The following is a 14,565-nucleotide window of genomic DNA, read 5'->3' as shown; positions in this document are numbered from 1 at the left end:
ATATGAACACCACTACAAAACACACTCCACACAATTAAATCTAGATCTAAACAATTGGTGATGGAATACTATCGTGCTCAAAGGAATAATAAAGTGGAGGAATTCCATGGGGACTGGAACGACCTCCAGGAATTGATGCAGAGTGAAAGGAGCAGAACCAGGAGAACATTATACACGGAGATTGATACACTGTGGTACAATCAAATGGAATAGACTTCTCTGTTAGTGGCAGTGCAGTGATCCTGAACAACTTGGAGGAATCTACAAGAAAGATCACAATCCACATTCAGAGGAAACACTGTGGGAGTAGAAACACAGAAGAAAAATATTTGCTTGAATACATGGGTCATGGGGATATGGTTGGGGATGGAGACTCATAAAAAACATCCTAGTGCAAACACCAACAACATGGAAAATAGGTTCTGATCAAGAACACATGTAAAACCCAATGAAATTGTGCGTCGGCTACAAGAAGGGTGGGTGGAGGGCAGGGAGGGAAATAATATGATTCTTGTAACCAAGGAATAATGTTCTAAATTGACTAAATTAATTTTTAAAAACCTTTAAATTTATAACAATTATAAGACACTAATATTAACAAGCAGCTTGAAATAATTTGACTTGGGGTTTTGTTTTTGTTGTGTTTGTCCTGATTAGGCCTTGGCACTGGTGCCCCCATCATTGAATCTCCTTATGGAGACCCGATCAGCCCAGAGGATGCTCCAGAATCCATCAGCAGAGCAGTTGCCAGTCTGCCACCAGAACAGATGTTTGAGTTGATGAAACAAATGAAGGTAGGAAATTGATAACATGAGAACTGTTGCATTAAAAGAGCAATCATAGGTGTGAATAGAAGTTGCTTTCCCTGGTGTAGAGGTGTAACCGCAGACAAGAGTGCTGCTCTTTGATTTCTTCAAGGTTTAGTGGCACAGGCATCCTCTCTGGCATACTTTTGTACTGGAGAAGTCATGTCCTTCCTGCTCTACTAGACCAAGAGGACCTAGGGCATGAGCTGTGAGGGACCTGTAGAAGATCTGGTCCATCTGTTAGAAGGGGTACTTGTGCATGTTTGTGTATATGTGAGGGTGGGGTGGTAAATAGGCTCTTGAAGACCCCAAGTTGAGTGGGGTGTTTACTGCTGGCATCGTGGAAGATTCTTCCAGGTAAGGCTTCTCAGATTTATGGACTGGAGCTCTCACTGTATTATTTCACACTGTCTCCTTGGGACCTGATTGGCCATATTTCTTCCCTTAGCTTTGTGTACAGAACAGTCCCCAAGAAGCAAGAAATATGCTCCTCCAAAACCCCCAGCTAGCCTATGCTTTACTGCAGGCACAAGTAGTGATGCGAATTGTAGACCCAGAGATTGCACTGGTAAGTTCTGCTGGCCACCTGTGGTGGGAGGCTCGGATTTTCTGATTATCCTGTTACATATATGGCCATTTGCAACACATGCGTCTCTCTCTTTCCTGTAGAAAATTTTACACCGTCAAGCAAATATCCCATCTCTAATTCAAGGTAACCCGCCACCCGGCCAAGGACCTAGTGCTCCAATGAACCAGCCAAATGCTGCAGCCTCTCAACCACAGCCCTTGGTAGGAGTTTGCACATGAGCTCTTCTTTCTGTCTTAGAATATTATTGGACCCTTGGTGAGAGTGTAGTAAAGACCTGGGGTGGAGTGAGAAGGAAGTTAAACAAATGAAGCTGCTCAAGTGAAAGCTATTTTCAGGTTGTGGCAAGCATGTCTTTTCTGATGGCCTCACTGAGTTCTTGGGAGGGAATCAATGTATAACTCTTCAAATTTGGGATTTGTGGATAGTGGAATTGCAATTGGGGGCTCTGATAGAGGGCCAGGCCTTCTCTCCTCACTAGCTGCTGTCTTACTTAGCCTGTCTTCTCTGGCTTTGTGTGCAGCAGTAATGAGGGCCTCAAAGGATCAAGTGAGATCATATTTTGAAAGCACGTAGCTCAGTCCCTGGCACATCGGCATTTCCTAAGTGTTCATTCCCTTCCCCTCTACATGAAGAACTTGGAATAAGTAGCCCAAGGTGTGAGAAGCACCCTTGCAAAACTGATCCTCAACCAAACCCACCCCAAATTCTCTCAGTAGACAGGATTCGGAAGCTTTGCTTTAAAAGCATCATTGCTTAGGATTTCTCTAAAGGGAGCCTCAGGATCTTACCTTTATTTCTTTTTGGTTTCCTAATCCCCTAATCAGTGTCAGCAATAGTCCCTTTGCCCTGTGGGAGGGCATGCCATGTAGACAGACAGAGATATTGGGTGGGATGTTTAGAGTGATCAATTTGAAGGGAATTTAGGGTTGTCATCATCAACTAGTGTATTTGTTAAATCCCCACAGGGACATGGCACAGGCTCTGATTTCTTCTCTTGTTCAGGGTGGAATGCATGTAAATGGAGCTCCTCCTCTGATGCAGCCACCTTTGCCAGGTGGCGTTCCAGCACCAGGAGCAATGCCTACTCCCGGACCTGGCCCTGGCCCTTTGGCACCTGGAGGTGAGCTGTGCTTAGGAGCCTAAATGCTTTCAGGCTCTTCTAATACCATCCATAGAGAATTAAGGCTCTTTGCATGCATGTTATCCAGTGAGATAATACATGAAAAGTGTTTGCAGCACCTTAGGCTGCTATAGAGATGTGACATATCATGAATGTTTGTTCATTTTCATTCATGACAATCTTGACTCTTTGGGATTCCTTTTGGGGTAACTCCATAGAATAAATATATTGCTTGACATGATTTTCTTTCTGAAAAAGTTAGGCTGAAATCGTAATCGTGAATGCTTTGAACCTAGTAGAGAAAAGAGGAAGGACTTGGATCCATTCTTACTCCTGGGTTTTGATCTCTTGCCTGTGATTTACTGGAGTACTTTGGGTATTTACTCTGTCTTTAGAGTATTGAGGGGTTAAAGTTGGAAAGAAGTGAAGGCCACTTCCCTGTAATTTGCCGTTCATGACATGGTTTGGCCACGTAGAGCCTAAGGCTGAGTTGTTCCATGTATCTAGCCATGGAGTGGCAGGAACATGCACTGGGTAAAAGCAGTGCTGTACGGGTCAAAGACACCCATCTGTCAGGACCTCCTATGCCAAGAGAAAAACCCCATGGGAAGAGGTGGCAACTCTCCACTGATGTGTTTCCTAAGGTTCCGAAGGTGCTCATTCTGCGTACATGGACTAGATGATAATCTATTCGGTGATAATTGCCCCCATTGTTCGATCCACAGGTGCAGTCACTTTGGTGGGGGTAGAAGGAGCAGGACCAGTGGCTGAACTTCATCTTGTGGGCTTACAATTCTATGGAAGGAAGAAGTGATTTGGGGGCGTTTTTGTTGTCCTAACTTGGGATCTCCTTGGCCTTTGTTTTCCAGGTGGCATGCCATCCAAGGTTGGAATGCCAGGCGGTGGGCCTGTATCCCTAGATCGAGGCCAAGGTAAGTGGATTGGATTACTGATTAACAGGGATTACTTGCACAGGCATCAATGATGAGAGCTTAAAGTGCAGTTAGCAGCACTTTTTTCTGATGGGTTTGTACTCATGCTAGCATGTTCTCTCTCTCCCTCTCTTTCTCCTCCCCCCACCCCCTCCTACAGAATGGAGCCAGGGTGCATAAAAGGGTGATGGTTTAAAACCCTGCTCAGAGCGGTTGGGGGGAGTACAGGCCAATGAAGCCAACATTGTACCATGACGGTGGCAGCATTGTCGGTGTCATTGTGCATTGGCTCTTTGTCACAATAGCAACAGCAACCCCAGACTTCCTGTCTTCTGTCTCCATGTGGCCAGATACTAAAAGCAAAGAAAATGTGGTACATTTGCAGTGAGAGCCAGGAGAAGGGTCTTCTCCCCTTCTCACTGAGACCAGTGATTCAGTAGTTTCAACTGCTATTTTCCAAAAATATTCCTCAAATGTCTAGCATTCACTGAGTCTCTGAGAAGTCAGATCTCCCCTCAAGGGGTTCAAGAGCAACAGGTCCAGAAAGCAAGGCCCCCAGACAAAGCAGGGCCTTAAGATAAAATGTCCTGCCCTCCTTCTCATTTCAAATTGGTGCACTGGGGAAGGTTCCTGAAATGACAGAACCAATAATTCACTCCACAGGTGACTGACAGCAACCAAAGTTTCGACACTTGTCTTGCCCTTTCCCTCAGGGTTTATGTGCTTTGAGTATAGCGAGGTAGGGATGGAGTATACTACCTTTCTAGCCACAGAAGGAAGACCCATGGGGTTCTAAACCCTAGGCTCTTGGGGGTCCTTGATAGCAGTTCTTCTTGCATGCCGGTAGAGGGAGCAAGAAGTCAGGCTCCCTCTTGCCTTTCTGTGTTTTGACCTGTCCTAGGATTGTTGTTTCTTGTGCGTGTGTGTGATGGTGAAAGGAGGAGACAGTGAGAAGTCCTGAGAGCTTGGCGTCTCCCTGGCTTCTCCCACCTGTCTGTGTTCCTAGTGCTTTTTGCAGTTGTGCTGTTGATGTGTGAGTATGGATGGATGTGGGCATGGCTCATCATCCTCTCCAAAGATGATCTCATTCTCTCAAGTGCTTTTTTCTTTTTCTGAGAGTCAGTAACCAACATCATGTTGGCTGCTTTTGCTTGTGCCACCCCATGTGCTTTGCAGCCTTTTCACAATCTGCCCTGCCTGCCTTCTACACCTGCCGTGTTTTGCTTGTGAGCATGCGGCCTTATTATTGGATGATGACTGTTCATTTTCTAGCTCAAACAACATTTTTAGGAAGAAAATAGATTGTAGCAGAAATAACAATTGAAGGAGGCTAGTGTTGCTTCCTTAGTCAAATTTGGGCAACAGGTTTGATTCGTTTCTTTTTGATGCCTTGGTCACAGACCTCTGGGAATCCATCTTCCCAAAGTAAAACTGTGTTTCAGACACACAAAGAAACTAACATAGCCCAAGGAGATTTGGCAGCCCAGGGCAAACAACTGAACTAGAAGTGGTTTTGAGCATTGGTGAGCATGTGTGCAAATCTGTAGTTCTGGGTCTGTGGGTGTGGGTGTTGGAGGTGCGTGTGTAAGCCATTCATGCCTCTCTGCTCTTTTTCCTTCTCTCTAACTTACTGCTCACCCAGGGAGCCTACAGCACTCGCCCGTGGGACCTGCCGGGCCTACACCAATTGAGCGAGTTCAAGGTACCCGTGGTAACTGCAGGTTTCCTATGCTTGTGATATTCAGGGTGGGGCCTAAAAAGAGGAGAGCCCCAAAGGGCAATACTTTGGCCTAAGCTAGACCTTTATTGGAGGCAGTACTGATTCCTCTTGGTGGCAGGAATAACAGTGGTCTGTAGGATGGCAAGCAGGCTTTCCCTGGCTAAGAGGTCCTTGGAAACACAGCAGTGTTCATTTTTGCCAAGTTGTGAGCAAAACCCAGGAGTTCAGTTCCTCCCAACAAGGGCAGAGAGCACAGTTGGCAATTCCATTTGCACTGCTGATGTGGCATGGGCTCTGTTCATTCCCTACTTTCTGGTCTTGAATTTCAGAAGTATCCTTTTGGGATGAGGTATTTTGTTGAGGTCGAGGGTATCTGAGTTGTGTTGACTCTGTTGCATAGAGTCATTTCTCTGAGTGTCCTTACTTGGTTTTGCACTTTGGTAATTCCCCATTTATTTCCATGGCAGTGCCAATGCCAGACCCCAGGGCCCCTATGCAACGTGGACCTATGCCTGCTGGCGGCCCACCTCCCCGAGGTCTTTTAGGAGATGCTCCAAATGACCCACGTGGAGGGACTTTGCTCTCAGTCACTGGAGAAGTAGAACCCAGGTAAGCAAGCACAAACCGAGAAGGACGAGCTATAACTAACTCGTGCCCCCTCGCTTGGGGCAAAGACTTTCCCTATCAATCATGCCAAAAAAGTGCCATATGCTCAGATGCTGTCCGGGACTAAGTGCATCGTGGAACAGAACTGCAGATTGCAGAAGGGCACATCAGCCTGGGCTAACTGTGGCTATTGTTTCCTCAGCAATCTTCCATAAGTGCCCAACGGTGGAAGGTCAAGCATTTGGACAGGGTGGTCTAGACAACATATATCTACATATATGTAACATCGCATGTTACTACATATGATTTGACATAGGTCCCCATTGGCAACATGCTACCATTTGGAACATGAGTGTCCTGTTGAGTGGGACAGTGTTCATCAGGTGGCCATTTGTGACTGGTTTTCTGTGGTAATTCTAGCAATGCATAAATTATTACATAGCACCACTAAGGGTATATTTAGTTGTCCAGCAACAATGATCTTCCTCCCGCGGGTATATAGAGTTAAGCTTTGGTGTCAGGCTTATTTTTAGTCTCTTGCTTCTTCGCCCTTTCCTGGATGACTCCTTTTTTTGCTTTTCCCTTTTTCTGTCTACAGAGGTTACATGGGGCCACCCCATCAGGGTCCTCCTATGCACCATGTCCCTGGCCATGACAGCCGTGGTCCTCCACATGAGATGAGGGGAGGACCACTGGGAGAGCCCCGGCCTCTCATGGGAGAGCCCAGAGGACCTATGCTGGATCAGAGGGGTCCACCCATGGATGGCAGAGGTAAGGGGAAACCCATTACATGGAGCCAGCTACATTCCTTGCTGTAACTTGTAAGCCAGCAGTCAAGAGTTTTGATGTAACTTCTTTTTAGTGGCCACAGTTTGTTGGGGAAAAGGACTAGCAAACACTTCTAATATTTTTATTCAAGTTAAGTTTAAACATGGGTTTTTGTCTTTAAAAGAAAATAGAAGAGGGAGCAGCTGGGTAACTCAGTGGATTGAGAGTCAGGCCTAGAGACTGGAGGTCCTAGGTTCAAATCTGGCCTCGGACACTTCCTAGCTGTGTGACCCTGGGCAAGTCACTTGACCCCCATTGCCTAGCCCTTGCCACTCTTCTGCCTTAGAGCCAATACACAGTACTGGCTCCAAGACAGAAGGTAAGGGTTTTTGTTTTTGTTTTTTTAAAAAAGGAAAGAAAGAAAGAAAAAAGGCCTCATATAGTAGGAAAGAAATGAGGATGCAGCAATCTTGAGTCCAGAGGGCTGACAGTAAAACTTACCTTCTTCTCAGAAGAAAGACAAACATTCGGCATGTAGCAAGACAGACATTCGTTGTCGGGTCTGGCCAATATGTTGGGTGGTTTTGTTGTGGAGACTGGGGTATGGATAAAGGGTAGGGTGGGGGGGGCGGCCCTCAGACAGTTGTTAAAAGAAATGAAGATGAAGAAATAGAGAGTAATTGGCTAGGAGTATGTGACTTGTACAGTGGACAAGAAATTGGAGTCCAAATTTAAGTTGAGTTATTTATTTGAATTTAATTCATTCTCTTAGTGTTCATTTTGTCCAAGTGGTATGTCACAAGCAAACACTTGTCTTCCAATTGCTGGTGATGATTCTGCTTAACCCCACACACAGGTGGAAGAGACCCCCGAGGGATGGATGCCAGAGCAATGGAGGCCAGAGCAATGGAGGCTAGAGGCATGGATGCCAGAGCAATGGAAGCCAGGGGGATGGAGGCCCGAAGCTTAGAGTCAAGGGCAATGGAAGCTAGAGGCATGGATGCCAGAGCAATGGAAACAAGAGGCCCTGGCCCCAGAGGCCCAATGCCTGGGGGACTCCAGGGACCTGGACCAATCAACATGGGAGCCGGTGGCCCCCAGGGACCCAGGCAGGTATGTGTATCCCCACATCTTCTCTTAATCATCAGTGAGTATTCTAGGCAAGCCTGATTGACCATTTCTTCCTTGCTTTGTCTCAAGTTCTTAGGAATGGGAGGCATGGTGAATGAGATTCGAATTCAGGTGTGTTTTATGCTGTTCCTTTTTAGCCACTGCAGCTGTGTCCTAGAGACTGATGTTTCTGTCTGGGCTGCTATAGCTATTGCATTCAGGGCCGAGATCTGGGATTTTATTTGATTTTTTTTAATGTTTTATCTTCATTTTATTATAATAACAAATTTCCACATAAGTTTTCCAAAGTTATATGATTCGTGTTGTCTCCCTCCCAGAGTTGACAAGCAATTCAATCTTGGTTATACATGTTCTGTTACACAAAACATATTGCCATATTATTCACTTTTACGTGAATAATCATATAAACCCCAAATCATATACCAAAATAAACAAGTGATAAATAATGTTTTCATCTACATTTATACTCCCAACAGTTCTTTCTCTAGTAGTATTCTTTGTCATAAATCTCTCAGAATTGTCCTGGATCATTGTATTGCTGTTAAATCACATTTGATTATCCCACAATATTTCACTTACCATGTACAGTGTTTTCCTGGTTCTGCTTATTTACCTGTGTATCAGTTCATGTAGGTCTTTCTAATTCTTTCTGAAATCATCCTGTTCAATATTCCTTATAGCACCATAGTATTCCATCACCATCATATACCACATTTTCTTTAGCCATTTCCCAATTAATGAGCATCCTTTTAGTTTCTAATTCTTTGCCTCCACAAAAAGTGCAACTGAATATTTTTGTACAAACAAACAAATCCTTCTCTTCCCCCCCCCCTTTTTTTTTTTAATCCCTTTGGGATACAGAACTAATAGTGGTATTTCTGGATGAAAGGGTATGGATTCTTTTATAGCCCTTTAGGCACAATTCCAAATTGCCCTCCAGAATGTTTGAACCAGTTCACAACTCCACCAGCATTAGGGTCCCGATTTTGCCACATTCCCTCCAACATTTATCATTTTCCTTTACTGTCATATTGGCCAATCTGATAGGTGTGAGATGCTACCTCAGAATTGTTTTAATTTGCATTTCTCTAATCAAGAGGGATTTAGAATATTTTTTCATTTGATTGTTGATAGCTTTGATTTCTTCATCTGAAAATTGCTTATTTATATCTTTTGACCATTTGTCAATTGGGGGATGACTTGAATTCTTATAAATTTGAGAAATTAGACCTTTATAGGGAAATTTGTTATAAAAAAATTTTCCCCAGTTTATTGCTTCCCTTCTAATTTTGGTTGCATTGATTTTGTTTGTACAACCCCTTTTTAATTTAATATAATAAAAATTATTCATTTTACATCTTGTAATGTTCTCTCTCTCTCTCTCTCTCTCTCTCTTGTGTGGTCTTAAACTCTTCCCTTCTCCATATTTTTGATAGGTAAACTATTCTACATTCCCCTAACTTACTTACAATATCACTCTATGTTTAAATCATGCCCATTTTGACCTTATCTTGATATAGGATGTGAGATATTGATCTAAACCTAATTTTTGCCATACTGTTTTCCAGTTTTCCCAGCAATTTTTGTCAAATATTGAGTTCTTATCCCAATAGCTGGGATCTTTGGGTTTATCAAACACTAGATTGTTAAGGTCACTTACCCCTAATCTTTTCCATTGTTCTACCCCTTTATTTTTCTTAGCCAGTACCAGATTATTTTGATGATCACTACATTATAGTACAGTTTAAGAGCTGGCACTGCTAGGCCACCATCCTTCACATTTTTTATTAATTCCTTCAATATTCTTGACCTTTTTGTTCTACCAGATGAATTTTATTGTTACTTTTTCTAGTTCTATAAAACATTTTTTGGTAGTTGATAGGTATGGCATTGAATAAGCAAATTAATTTAGGTATGATTGTCATTTTTATTTATATTAGCTTGGCCTAACCATGAACAAATTAACCTTTTTCCAATTGTTTAGATCTAGTGTTAATTGTGTGAAAAGTGTTTTGTAATTGTGTTTGTATAATTCCTGTTTGTCTTGGCAAATAGATTGCCAAATAATTTATATTGTCTAGAGTGATTTTAAAAGGAATTTCTCTTTCTAACTCTTGTTCAGTTTTGTTGGAAGTATATAGAAATGCTGATTATTTATCTGGGTTTATTTTGTATCCTGCAATTTTGTTAGTTATTATTTCAACTAGTTTTTTAGTTGATTTTCTAGGATTTTCATATCTGTAAAGGGTGATGGTTTAGTTTCTTCTTTGCATACTCTAATTCCTCAGTTTCTTTTTTTTTTTCTGTAATTACTAAAGCTAGCATTTCTAGTTCAATATTAAATAATGGTGGTGGTTGTGGGCATCCTTGCTTCACTCCTGATCTTATTGGGATAGCTTCCAACTTATCCCCATTGCAGATGATACTTGATGATGGTTTTAAATGACTACTTACTATTTTAAAGGAAAGGTCCTTTTATTCCTCTGCTTTCTAGTGTTTTCAATAGGAATGGGTGTTTTATCTTGTCAAAGACTTTTTCTGCATCTATTGAGATAATCATGTGATTTCTGTTGGTTTGATTATTGATATGGTCAATTATGGTGTGGTCAGGTATGCTGATGGTTTTCCTAATATTAAACCATCTTTGCATTCCTGGTATAAATCCCACCTGGTCACAGTGGATAATCCTTGTTATAACTTTCTGTAGTCTTTTTGCTAGTATTTTATTTAATATTTTTGCATCCATGTTCATTAAGGACATTGGTCTGTAGTTTATTTCTCTGATTTTGGTCTGCCTGGCTTTGGAATCAATACCATATTTGTGTCATGAAAAGGATTTGGTAAGATTCCTTCTTTGCTTATTTTGTCAAATAATTTGTATAGCATTGGGATTACTTGTTCTTTAAATGTTTGATAGAATTCACTTGTGAATTCATCTGGCCTGGGTGCTTTTTCTTGGGGAGTTCAATTTATTTTTCTGAGATAGGATTATTTAAGGATTCTATTTCCTCTTTTGTTAATGGTAGGCAATTTGTATTTTTGTAAATATTCATCCATTTCACCTAAATTATCAGATTTGTTGTCATAAAATTGGTGAAATAGCTCCTAATAATTTCCTTTTCGTTTTTAATGCTGGTAATTTGATTCCCTTCTTTTTAAAAATCAAATTAACCAATACTCTTATCTATTTTATTTGTTTTTTCATAGAACCTGCTCCTAGTCTTGTTTATTAGTTCAGTGGTTCTTTTACTTTCAGTTTTATTAATATCATCTTTGATTTTTTTTTTTTAAGGATTTCCAATTTAGTCTTTATCTGGGGATTTTTAATTTGTTCTTTATCTGATTTTTTTTTTAGTTGTGTACCCAATTCATTGATCTGTTTTTTCTCTATTTTATGGATATAATTACTCGAGGATATAAATTTTCCTGAGTACTGCTTTGGCTGTATCCCATACATTTTGATATGTCAAAAATGTCTTCATTTGTCATTCTCTTCAATGAAGTCAGTGGTTGTTTCTATGATTTGTTCTTTGACCCACCAATTTTGAATAATTAGATTACTTAATTTCCAATTTAATTTTTAATTTGCTTCTCCATGCACCCTTGTTGAATATAATTTTTATTGCATTACAATCTTGAAAAGTTACATTTATTTTTTCTGCATTTGGTTGTGAAGTTTTTATGCCCTAGTACAGGGTCATTCTTTGTATATGTACCATTTACTGCTCAAAAGAAGATATATTCCATTTTCTCCATTTCTCTATTAAATCTTAACTTTTCTAAAATTTCATTCACTTTCCTTACTTTTCTTATTTATTTTTTGGTTAGATTTATGTAGTTCTGCTAGGGGGTTGTTGAAGTCCCCCACTAGTATAGTTTTTACTATTTTCTCCTTTAAAAATCTGGAAACTATACCATTTGGTGCATCTATGTTAAGTATTGGTATTTCTTCATTGTTTATTCTGCCTTTTATCAAGATGTCAGTTGAAACCTCATAGATTGTGCTCCAGCCATGGATCCATGTATGTCTACCTGCCTCAACTGTGTTTCTTATAAACAACATATGGTAGGATTCTGGTTTTTAATACACATTAGCTTCTATTTGCCTGATTCTAATTTTTAAAGACTGCATTTCTTCCATTACCTTTGCATCCTCTTTTTCCATGTGTTTCATTCTAGTTTTCATGGCACTCTTTTCTTTGTTGGATTTTTGTTCCTGTTTTTCCAGTTGAACAATTCTTCTTTTTAAGCTATTATATTCTTTTTGCATTACTTTCATTTCTTTTTTCCCATTTTTCCTTGACCTGTCTTTTTTGTTTTTGATTTTGATTTCTTTTTTTTTTTTTTTAATTCTTCCAGAGCTTGAAACCAATTCCCATTTTTTTGTTTTAAGTTTTGCTCTGATCTCACCATTCCCTGTTGGTTCTGTGCTTTGCTATTTGTCCCCATAGAAATGTTTGAGGGTTAAGTGTTTCTTTTGCTGTTTGCTCATTTTCCCAGCCTTTTTTTGCCTGTGAATTCTGAAAGCTGCTGATTCTGTCTCCTCTGCTGCTGACTTGCTGGGATTAGCATTGGGAGCTATTTTGCCCTGGGGCTAGGGCTTCACCACAGCAGTGCAGGCTTGAAAGGGCCCTCAAGCTATGCACTTCCAGGCATCACTGTGGGCTGGTGCTAGGATCTGGGACTTCAAGGGGTGGGTCTGAGGTCCTCTTTTGTTGATGTATCCAGAGTCCTGGAATCCCAAAGTTAGCCTATACAGTTGCCGAACCAGGCACAATGGGGGTTTGGCCAGTACTCCTCTGTATGCAGTTTTGCTCCTGGTTCCTCCTTATCCCCTGAAAATCGACCCTCTTTGCCTACCTTTCAAGTTGTGTTTAGTGGGAAAGCCCTTTCACTCTGTCTTGCTGTTGGTTTTTGACTCCTGTCATTTTGAGGTGCTTTTTAAAGATTGGTTTAGAAGGATTGTCAAAAGGATTTCAGCTTTCACTGCTACTAAGCTGCCATCTTGGCTCTGTCCCTCCAAGACTGGGATTTTAAATGGATTGGAGGAGGAAGGGAGTTGTAGAAGAATTCTGAACAGTGAACAAGCAGCTTGAAGTTTGAAGAACACATCTAACCCATGTGTAACTTAGGTCAGTCCGTTGCCCAAATAGATAATAAGATATTTTAGGAACAGTTTGCTAATAATATATCTGTATCAAAACCCTCTAATCTCATTTCCCTACCTCCTCCTCTCAAGACAAGCAATTCTTCTTGCTTGGAACTAACTTCAGACTTGGGGAGGTCTTCCCTCCAAGTCACCACTGGGAGTTTATGCCCATTGGCTCTCCTTTACTTTTCCTCTTTTGATTGTCATCAGGTTGCACCTATTTCAAAAAGATCTTTGTGGTCCATCTTGAATGCTCTCAAGTATTCCATTGCATTTCTGCCACACGGTATTTAGCCATTCCCTTTTATTTGAGAATCACCTTCTTTGTTTCTTTCTTCGTGGACAGAAGAGACCTGGGTTCAAGGTTCTTGCTACCCTAGGCAAGACACTGAATCTCCCAGGATTCTAGGCAGTTCTTACAGCTTTGTTACAGGGAAGGTGCCCACCTGCAACACATTTCCCTCTTCATACCTTTTAGTCCCTTTCTGGTGTCTTTTTGTTCTCCCTTTCCTTCTCACCCTGCCATCTCATTATTATCTGCTTCTGCCCTTTCTCCTCTGCTCATGGGCTAGAACCTGGAGCAGAAGGAACCCTTCTATCAAATGTTGGCTGTTTTTTAATGGGATGATGAGATGAGTTAAACATGCTTTTTCCCATAAATTAACAGTTGCTCCCTACATCTATAGTCCTGCTCTTGATTCTCTCCCCCCTCCCTATCCCCCCAATCTGGGTAGATAACCCTCTGCAGAAAAAAGAATCCCCTGTCCCTCCAAGCTCAATAATATGTCCAATTGGACATATTGTCCAATTTAGCAGCTCTATTAATGGAGTTCCTGAGCAAGGATGTTTAAACCTACAGCAAAAGTAGCACAATATTCATAAATGTTTTGTGTCCTCCTTTTGCTATTAGGCTGTGGAGAATTCCTAGGGACTACTTGGTTTCTCTTTACTGATGAATGCTTTGAAGCTAGAAATCTTTAAAGTAGATAAAAATAAAAAAAAAATTAAAAAAAGTAGATAAAAATAAAATGAAAAATGAGCAAAATCTTAGAGCGGAATTTAAATTTTGGGACTTAAGTAAAATCTCCTGCAGTTAGTAAGCCCCCAGGGTTCAGTTCTCAGTGGGTTTCACCTTAGCATTTGAGGGGTGGATGCAAAGGAGCCAACTCGGTGGTCTGTCGATTGAAAGTTACTGCCTGGAAGTAGGCAATGATGACTCAACATCTGAACAGGTTGCCCTGAGTGGGAGCCCCCTTTCATGGCCTAAGTATTTCAGGGGCTCAGATGCCATTTTCTTGCTTCATGTTTCTGGGGTTTGAGATGATGGCAGTGACCAGAATTTTGACTTTCAGACCAATGAGGTGTTATTGGACTTTGTTCTGTCTTTTTGCAGGCTACCAGTATTGTTTAGGTTTGCTAATGAAAAATTATCTAAGGCTGTCCTTTCTGGGAAGGTTAGGTGTAGGGCCTTTGGTTTTTAAAAAAAGCTCTCTTATTTTGGACTCGGCCCTAGGGGGAGCCAGAGCCCTGTAGTTCTTGGTTTTAGGGTGTTTCCCCCCCCCCCTCCCTTTTTTTTTTAAGCCTCCTTGGCTGGTATTGCTACTTATCCTGGCTGGCTGGCTGGCTGGCTTTCATCAGTTCAGCTCCCATCACAAAATCACATTTCCTAAGGAATAGGTCTCGTCTATCTTGTCTCTGTTATCTGGCTTACCTGTAAGACAGATGGCACTAATTTTCCTACAAA

General features: G+C 41.4%; 1 protein-coding gene across 7 annotated transcripts in view; it reads left to right on the top strand.

The window, feature by feature from the left end:
- The window catches only part of CSTF2 (cleavage stimulation factor subunit 2), a 34,234-nt gene that overhangs the window by 8,378 nt on the left and 11,291 nt on the right, over positions 1-14,565 (top strand). For 2 of the 7 annotated variants that reach the window (XM_007507787.3, XM_007507790.3), the window contains exons 4-12: positions 658-794; positions 1,255-1,374; positions 1,476-1,595; positions 2,398-2,515; positions 3,385-3,447; positions 5,090-5,158; positions 5,635-5,776; positions 6,372-6,544; positions 7,398-7,654. In XM_007507787.3, coding sequence (XP_007507849.1) covers positions 658-794; positions 1,255-1,374; positions 1,476-1,595; positions 2,398-2,515; positions 3,385-3,447; positions 5,090-5,158; positions 5,635-5,776; positions 6,372-6,544; positions 7,398-7,654 — 1,199 coding nt within the window. The remainder of the gene's footprint in view (positions 1-657; positions 795-1,254; positions 1,375-1,475; positions 1,596-2,397; positions 2,516-3,384; positions 3,448-5,089; positions 5,159-5,634; positions 5,777-6,371; positions 6,545-7,397; positions 7,655-14,565) is intronic. The other 5 variants (XM_056809173.1, XM_007507788.3, XM_056809171.1 and 2 more) reach the window with 4 other exon arrangements.

Source organism: Monodelphis domestica, chromosome X (genome assembly GCF_027887165.1).
Source record: "Monodelphis domestica isolate mMonDom1 chromosome X, mMonDom1.pri, whole genome shotgun sequence".
NCBI lineage: Eukaryota > Metazoa > Chordata > Mammalia > Didelphimorphia > Didelphidae > Monodelphis > Monodelphis domestica.
The sequence above is the reverse complement of the archived record's forward strand: the minus strand, read 5'-3'. Positions and strand labels throughout refer to the sequence as shown.